Source organism: Triticum dicoccoides, chromosome 1A (assembly GCF_002162155.2).
Source record: "Triticum dicoccoides isolate Atlit2015 ecotype Zavitan chromosome 1A, WEW_v2.0, whole genome shotgun sequence".
Lineage (NCBI taxonomy): Eukaryota > Viridiplantae > Streptophyta > Magnoliopsida > Poales > Poaceae > Triticum > Triticum dicoccoides.
In genome coordinates this window covers 19291084-19300872 of record NC_041380.1, presented here as the reverse complement: position 1 = coordinate 19300872, position 9789 = coordinate 19291084, and the positions used below count along the sequence as shown (strand labels likewise).

Here is a 9789-nt window from a genome sequence, read left to right as displayed (position 1 = left end):
GTGACTGGGAAAATAGTTGTTGAGGTTGCTGGGATATTATTTGTTCTGGTTGCTGGGGGAATGGTTGTTGCGGTTGCAGGAGGAATGGTTGTTGTGGTTGCTGTGAAATTATTTGTTCTGGTTGTTGGGGGAATGGCTGTGGTCTCTGGGGTTGTTGTGGGAATGATTGTTGTGGTTGTTGGAGCTGGGGAAATTGTTGTTGTGGTTGCAAGGCAAATTGTTGTTGGGGTTGGGGAAAAGCTTTTTGTGGTTGTTTGGGTTGCTGGGGGAATGGTTGTTGTGGTTGTAGGGGAGTTGCTTGTTGGGGTTGGGGAAATGGTTGTTGTGGTGGGGAAAATGGTTGTTGTGATTGATGGGGAAAATATTGTTGGGGTGTGGGAAATGGTTGTTGTGGTGGATATGGTTGTTGTGGATATGGTTGCTGCGGATATAATTGTTGTGGTGATTGCAACTCTTGCTCGCTAGGGTTTAGCTGCCTAGCAGCAGTGACGATGCTCATCGCCATGGCAAGGAGGACGAAGATGAGGAATGTCTTCATGTTGGGTTTATGGTTACTAATACTTGCTTGGAATAGATGTTTTTGATCTTGGTGCGTGAAGTTTGGATGATGAAAGGTGGCTATGATGATGAAGGTGTATTTATAGCTGTCATGGTATGATTTCATTCATCTTTCCACTTGCTTTCTGAAAAGTGCTCATAAGGTTATCCAACTAAGCGTTTGGTATGTTGTGGTTGGTGGGGCAACTTTACTTGTGTGATTTTAGATTATTCATGATAGTTGCTTTTTGTTACACATATCATTTAGTTGTAAGGCATACTTGATAACGACCTATGACTCATTTTTTTCACTTTACACTACACACATTGATCTAGATTTTGCCTCCTTTTGGAATTAAGTTTGTGATGCTCCACGTGATATTAGGCATATCCAGATATGCATAGGTTGAGTGGGGCTAAGTTTGTAAGCTTGTGTGTGTCAATATATGATAGATCACACTATAAATGAGAAGATTGTTCTAGACATTATTTTCACTAAACAAACTTTGTATTTTTTTGCCTAGTATGATTCTAAGATGGATAACCAGATTTGACTCATCAAATAACTAGATAAATCGAGTGGCAAGTTAAGGGTTGTGACATGGACTTTTCTCTAAGATACATCATCTTATCTTGCATGCTCTGCATATTTAAAAAGCAGGTACAAATTCATATGCATCTGAAACAAAACTATGAAAAATAACATGAGAATATATAAAGAGTATAGGACTATATTATGTTACTAGTAACAAAATATTCTTCTATTAATGTAGCACCCTATAGGGCCTAATGTCCGGTCCCCGAACCAGTACGAAAAAAGTAAAAGAAGCGAACTGTCCCTCACAGCGCATACAAAATTTTTAGGAATCCCACCAAGCCTCTTAGTATCCATACGCATGCAAATTTGGATCCTTGAGGGCACCCTCTGACCCTCTTTAGTTAACCTAAATCCTGATGTCTCCCAGGCCTATTAACTAGTACTCCGTTCCTAAATATTTGTCTTTTTAGAGATTTCAACAAGTGACTACATACGAAGCAAAATGAGTGAATCTACATGCTAAAATATGTATATATACATCAGTATATGGTAGTCCATTTGAAATCTCTAAAAATACAAATATTTAGGAATGAAGTGAGTAGTATGCTGGTGTTGAGGAACGTAGTAATTTCAAAAAAATTCCTACGCACATGCAAGATTATGGTGATGCATAGCAATGAGAGGGGAGAGTATCGTCCACGTACCCTCGTAGACCGTAAGCGGAAACGTTATGAGAACACGGTTGATGTAGTAGTACGTCTTCACAATCCGACTGATGCAAGTACCGAACGTACGACACCTCCGAGTTCAGCACACGTTCAGCTCGATGACGTCCCATGAACTCCGATCCAGCAGAGCTTCGCGGGAGACTTCCGTCAGCACGATGGCGTGATGACGGTGATGATGTTGCTACCGACGCAGGGCTTCGCCTAAGCACCACTACGATATGATCGAGGTGGATTATGGTGGAGGGGGGCACCGCACACGGCTTGGAACAATCAACTTGTGTGTCTTTGGGTGCCCCCCTGGCCCCGTATATAAAGGAGCAAGGGGGGAGGCCGGTTGGCCTTGGTGCGCCTCAAGGAGAGGAGGAATCCTCCTCCTAGTAGGAGTAGGATTGATCCTTTCCTAGTCCTACTAGGAAGGGGGAAAGGGGGAAGGAAAGAGAGGGAGAGGGAGAGGGAAAGAGGGGCCGCGCCCCCCTCCCCTAGTCCAATTCGGACTCATGGGAGGGGGCGCGCCACCTCCTGGGCTGCAGCCCTCTCTCTCCCCTCAGGCCCACTAAGGCCCAATATTTCCCCGGGGGGGAGGGAGGGGGTTCCGCTAACCCCTTCGGCACTCCGGTTTTCTTCGAAACCATCCGGAACACTTCCGGTGTTCGAATATAGCCGTCCAATATATCAATCTTTACATCTCGACCATTTCGAGACTCATCATCATGTCCGCGATCACATTCGGGACTCCGAACTACCTTCGGTACATCAAAACACATAAACTCATAATACCGATCATCACCAAACTTTAAGCGTGCGGACCCTACGGGTTCGAGAACTATGTAGACATGACCGAGACTCGTCTCCGGTCAATAACCAATAGCGGAACCTGGATGCTCATATTGGTTCCTACATATTCTACGAAGATCTTTATCGGTCAAACTGCATAACAACATACGTTGTTCCCTTTGTCATCGGTATGTTACTTGCCCGAGATTCGATCATCGGTATCCTCATACCTAGTTCAATCTTGTTACCGGCAAGTCTCTTTACTCGTTCCATAATACATCATCCCGCAACTAACTCATTAGTCAAAATGCTTGCAAGGCTTATAGTGATGTGCATTACCGAGAGGGCCCAGAGATACCTCTCCGACAATCGGAGTGACAAATCCTAATCTCGATCTATGCCAACTCAACAAGTACCATCGGAGACACCTGTAGAGAACCTTTATAATCACCCAGTTACGTTGTGACGTTTGGTAGCACACAAAGTGTTCCTCTAGTACTCGGGAGTTGCATAATCTCATAGTCATAGGAACATGTATAAGTCATGAAGAAAGCAATAGTAGCACCCTGAATGATCATCATGCTAAGATAATGGAATGGGTCAAGTCAGTCACATCATTATCTAATGATGTAATCCCGTTAATCAAATGACAACTCATGTCTATGGTTAGGAAACATAACCATCATTGATTCAATGAGATAGTCAAGTAGAGCCAAACTAGTGACTCTTTGTTTGTCTATGTATTCACACATGTACTGAGTTTCCGGTTAATACAATTCTAGCATGAATAATAAACATTTATCATGATATAAGGAAATATAAATAACAACTTTATTATTGCCTCTAGGGCATATTTCCTTCACTCTCCCACTTGCACTAGAGTCAATAATCTAGATTACACAGTAATGATTCTAACACCCATGGAGTCTTGGTGCTGATCATGTTTTGCTGGTGAGAGAGGCTTAGTCAACGGCTCTGCAACATTCAGATCCGTATGTATCTTGCAAATCTCTATGTCTCCTTCCTTGACTTGACCGCGGATGGAATTGAAGTGTCTCTTGATGTGCTTAGTTCTTTTGTGAAATCTGGATTCCTTTGCCAAGGCAATTGCACCAGTATTGTCACAAAAGATTTTCATTAGACCCGACGCACTAGGTATGACACCTAGGTCAGATATGAACTCCTTCATCTAGACTCCTTTGCTGCTACCGAAGCAGCTATGTACTCCACTTCACAAATAGATCCCGCCATGACGCTTTGCTTAGAACTGCATCAACTGACAGCTCCACCGTTCAATAAAAATACGTATCCGGTTTGTGACTTAGAGTCATCCGAATCAGTGTCAACGCTTGCATCGACGTAACCATTTACGACGAGCTCTTTGTCACCTCCATGAACGAGAAACATATCCTTAGTCCTTTTCAGGTATATCAAGATGTTCTTGACCGCTGTCTAGTGATCCACTCCTGGATTACTTTGGTACCACCCCACTAAACTAATAGCAAGGCACACATCAGGTCTGGTACACAACATTGCATACATGATAGAGCCTATGGCTGAAGCATAGGGAACATCTTTCATTTTCTCTCCATCTTCTGCAGTGGTCAGGCATTGAGTCTGACTCAACTTCACACCTTGTAACACAGGCAAGTACCCTTTCTTTGCTTGATCCATTTTGAACTTCTTCAAAACTTTATCAAGCTATGTGCTTTGTGAAAGTCCAATTAAGTTTCTTGATCTATCTCTATAGATTTTGATGCCCAATATATAAGAAACTTCACCGAGGTCTTCCATTGAAAAACTCTTATTCAAGTATCCTTTTATGCTATCCAGAAATTCTATATCATTTCCAATCAGCAATATGTCATCCACATATAATATTAAAAATGCTACAGAGCTTCCACTCACTTTCTTGTAAATACAGGCTTCTCCAAAAGTCTGTATAAAACCATATGCTTTGATCACACTATCAAAATGTTTATTCCAACTCCGAGATGCTTGCACCAGTCCATAGATGGATCGCTGGAGCTTGCATACTTTGTTAGCACCCTTTGGATTGATAAAACCTTCAGATTGCATCATATACAACTCTTCTTCCATAAATCCATTCAGGAATGCAGTCTTTACATCCATTTGCCAAATTTCATAATCATAAATTGCAGCAATTGCTAACATGATTTGGACGGACTTAAGCATCGCTACGAGTGAGAAGGTCTCATCGTAGTCAACTCCTTGAACTTGAAGAAAACTGATACGTCTCCATCGTATCTACTTTTTCAAACACTTTTGCCCTTGTTTTGGACTCTAACTTGCATGATTTGAATGAAACTAACCCGGACTGACGTTGTTTTCAGCAGAATTATCATGGTGTTATTTATGTGCAGAAACAGAAGTTCTCGGAATGACCTGAAACTTCACGGAACGTCTTTTTGGAAATAATAAAAAATCCTTGCAAAAGATGAAGAACAGGGGGCCCACACCCTAGCCACGAGGGTGGGGGCGCGCCTGCCCCCCAGGACGCGCCCCCTACCTCGTGGGCCCCCTGGAGCTCCTCCGACCTCAACTCCAACTCTATATATTTGCTTTCGGGGAGAACAAATAAGAGAGAAGGATTCATCGCGTTTTACGATACGGAGCCGCCGCCAAGCCCTAAAACCTCTCGGGAGGGCTGATCTGGAGTCCGTTCGGGGCTCCGGAGAGGGGAATCCGTCGCCATCGTAGTCTTGCTGGACGGTGATGGGTTAGATGAGATTTATCATGTAATCGAGTTAGTTTTGTTAGGGTTTGATCCCTAGTATCCACTATGTTCTGAGATTGATGTTGCTATGACTTTGCTATGCTTAATGGTTGACACTAGGGCCCGAGTGCCATGATTTCAGATCTGAACCTATTATGTTTTCATGAATATATGTGAGTTCTTGATCCTATCTTGCAAGTCTATAGTCACTTACTATGTGTTATGATCCGGCAACCCCGAAGTGACAATAATCGGGACCACTCCCGGTGATGACCGTAGTTTGAGGAGTTCATGTATTCACTATGTGTTAATGCTTTGGTCCGGTACTCAATTAAAAGGAGGCCTTAATATCCCTTAGTTTCCACTAGTCAACAACCCGTGCACCTGCACGTGCTAGAACTAATTTACATTTTATTTTCCTTTTTTGATTTATAACATTTATATCAGTCATAATTTAGAGAATCACATGATTAAAAAGGTACAATGGTATTCAATACATCATATCTATTCTTTTATAAATAGTACAATAATAAAGAAATATGTTGAACAATGAAACAGATGAATTAAGTTTTATTTCATAATATGTAGCCGCAATTAATCTTCATTCTACATCATAGCAACCATCCAACTTTAACCAACACTAAAATGCTTCAAGTGAAACAACTACGTACAATGGCACATACCGAAAAGAAATTATAACTATCCCACATTAAGTAGAAGTAGAAGTATCAAATTTAGTCATGTTGGTTCCATGAAACCAAGCCAAGTGATTATTTCATCTCTTCAAGAACAATCCGATGTTCAGAAAGTTGTAGCTTTCTAGACCTTCTTCATGGGAGGAAATGCCATTGCCTTGCCGTCAAGTGTGAAGATATCTTTTGTTTCCATAGCAAAAGATGGCCCAAGGTCACTCCTCTAGGATTGAACACATGCATCGAAAATAAAAACTATACCATCATCACGTAACCACGATTGAAATCGTAATGTAAGATCATTGCATCAAAGCACATTATAAAAGAGAAACTTCAAAGTTCACATATTTCAGGTTTGCAAAACAATGGCTGAAATTGGTTATATTTCCTGATATAGAACAAATAAGATAGAAGATTTCAACAAAAAATTGCATCAATTACAATGGATCCACGACATTACATAGATGCCTATGTGCTAATTTGTAAAGACATCGTTGATGTGGAATCAAAGTGTGTATAAAGAATTACCTATAAGTAAATCAAACATATCTATCTTGTCGGTTACAGAACTGGACAAATTTGTAAGTGGATTATAACATTAATCTATCTTCATCCTAATGATATTCCCATCAAGTGCCATGTTTGAAACATTCTAATCAAAATCTTAATGGCAGATGAAGAACTAATATGTAGTATACACATATAAAATTCCGTTAACTGGTTTACTTTGTCATTTGAAAAAATAAACCAATAAATTTTGTATGTATATTGCAATGTGTACATCATGAATTATCATATACAAATCGGACTTCTGGCTTCATTGTCAAACTGAGGAAAGATCTCCATGGCCATCTATTAAGCAATACAACAGGAAAGTAAGAAGAGATGGAAGGCAGAAGAGGCAGCGATAATGACGTGTAATGTTAAGCTCCAAACTGATGAAGTATGTGTTATATTACACTCGCAATTTGATTTTTTATGAAGCACATCGAACAATCGATACTATGTCCGATTAATAAATTGAAAATGCCGACCACGTTGAGAAGATAATTAAATTTAGTGACCCAGGACACTGCGTAATATGTATGTGATAAATGAAGATAGATAGATGTAGTCACACGCATATTCATCTTACATGTAACCTTCACTCCAAAATTTCTACGACTTCTTTTCTTTGTAAGATTAGCCTGTGTGGGAAGTTATATTATAGGATATGTGAAGATCGTCGTCGGAACTGGTGGTGTAGAATCGGTAGAGAAAATAGATGCAATAGCCAAATAATGAGAAAAATACTTCTAATTCAGGTAGTCGTACAAAATTATGAACACATAATCAAAATCCAAAGATCACTAAATTCGAACAATAGCTCGATGTAGCAAAGCCATAGCATCAGATATACATTCGAAGAGCTGTATTTTTTTTGTTGCATCTAAACTAAGATATCCATGCAATTCCTGCTGGAATCGTACTGATCAATTGTGATCAAAATAATCATGAGGAATTTAGGTCAGCTTCCACCTTTTTATTGACAGTAAAAGCGAAACAAAAGGGGGATATTAATATGAGATTTCGGGTGGAAGAGGAAGTATAAGACTTCTGCACGCAACAGCGGACTGATTATAGATGGAGGCGACAACCAAAAGCTACGAATTAATGAAGCAAAAGTCTCTACGTGCTCCTCCAAAAAAATAAACTGTACGTGCATATGAATGGGTGCTGTAGTAATAAGTACCTCAGCGATTATGCTAATGCATCCACCGTTCCGTACTCCAAATCAAAACGCTCGCCACTAATATGCTTACCTACTAAACGCTGGCCGCAAATATGCAATTGGAAGTACACAGTTCTGTACCCAGCATACATTACGCAGCCACCCACCAGCACTGTGGTTGCCTACCAAGTTCCATTTGCCACGATGATGTTGGCGGTACATAATGAAAATTACAAACCCTAGAACATAGGAGAGAGTGATCACACAGGGAGTCGCGTGAGAAAGCACGTTAGATTTCTATCTTTATAGGAAAACAAACATGGACAGGCAAAGATGTCATTCAGGTTTAATCATGAAGTCAAGGTGGCACAGACCGCAGCTGGCGGGCAGTGAGGGAAGATAAGAGAACGGTGGCTACTTGTTTAAACAGCAGGCTCAATGGAGGAGATGCGGAAGAAAAGGGGTAAACGTGCCTGCTGCCAGAGGAGATGGGCTTGAGCAGGGACCTCGTGAGGAGGAAAGTTTGCTTCTCCATAAGGAAAATCTGAGGGCTACTAGATCAAACCGCTGGCACGATGGAGGAGATGCGTGAGAAAGAAAAATATTCTTGTTGCGGGAGTATAAGTGCTTGAGGATGGAACCTCGGGAGAAGGAAGGACTGTTTTCGATGGAAAAATCTGAGCCGAGAAGATTATAGCTATCTCGATTTTTTCTACAATTTATCGGACGATCGTAGTTGTAAAACTTCTAGGATGAACTATGGATCGACAATGCAGAATCAGAGATCGATCGATCTTATAACTTTTTGATCTGTTATTTGATCCTAACCATAGAATTGAGATCCTAAGGATATAGCGATGCATGTAGGAGTCCAAACATGGAAAGATATAACTCTTTGATCTGTTAACGTGTAAAGATAGTAAGTTATTGATCTCATATTTGATCCTAACCATAAAATTGAGATCCTAAGGATGTAGCAATACGTGAAGAAGACCAAACTTAGAAAGATATATCTCCAACGTGGAAAGGTATGACTCCTTGATCTGTTTTTTTTTCCAGGAAGGACTATTTGATCTATTATTTGATCCTAACCGTAGAATTGAGATCCTAAGGATATTTTTACATGGTTTTCTAGGATTAACGTGGTAAATCCAATGGTACCTCCAATTAGTAAACATATAAGATAAGATTAGGACCCCGCTGCCACGAGAGGGTTGGACAAAAGATGTCATGCAAGTTCTTTTCCATAAGCACGTATGACTATATTCGGAATACATGCCTACATTACATTGATGATTGGAGCTAATTTTGTATCACCCTAGATTATGACTGTTACATGATGAACCGCATCCGGCATAATTCTCTATCACCGATCCATTGTCTACGCGCTTTTCATATATTGTTCTTCGCTTATTTACTTTTGCGTTGCTATTGCTATCATCACTACAAAATACCAAAAACACTACTTTTGCTACCATTACCTTTTGCTATCGTTACGACTACTATCATATTACTTTTCTACTAAACACTTTGCTGCAGATATTAAGTTTCCATGTGTGGTTGAATTGACAACCCAGCTGCTAATACTTGAGAATATTCTTTGGCTCCCCTTGTGTCGAATCAATAAATTTGGGTTGAATACTCTACCCTCGAAAACTGTTGCAATCCCCTATACTTGTGGGTTATCAAGACTATTTTCTGGCGCCGTTGTCGGGAAGCATAGCTCTATTCTTTGAGTCACTTGGGATTTATATCTGCCTATCATTATGAAGAACTTGAGAGATCCAAAAACCAAGATTTATCCCTCAACTACGAGGGGAGGTAAGGAACTGCCATCTAGCTCTGCACTTGATTCACCTTCTGTTTTGAGTAAGCTTGCGACACCTGTTGGGGATATTATTATCAGCTGAGACCCGCCCAGGAGGGTCCGGGTCAGCCTTAATGGCGGGTTACATAAGAAGCCCAGTATACAGTCAAGATGATAGTTTATTAGTATAGGTAGAAAGCCCAAAGGCCTCGGGCAGGCTTAAAAGCCTGTTATTGTAAACCGCTATAGGAACAGAAAGACTTGT

The 9789-nt window shown here is 40.7% G+C and overlaps 1 protein-coding gene across 1 annotated transcript in view; it reads right to left on the bottom strand.

Annotated features, from left to right (window-relative positions):
- The window catches only part of LOC119350123 (C-hordein-like), an 832-nt gene extending 215 nt beyond the window's left edge, over positions 1-617 (bottom strand). The window contains exon 1 of the mRNA XM_037618111.1: positions 1-617. Within this exon, the coding sequence (XP_037474008.1) occupies positions 1-538 (538 nt within the window). The 5' untranslated portion in view covers positions 539-617.
- Between the last annotated feature and the right edge of the window lie 9172 nt (positions 618-9789).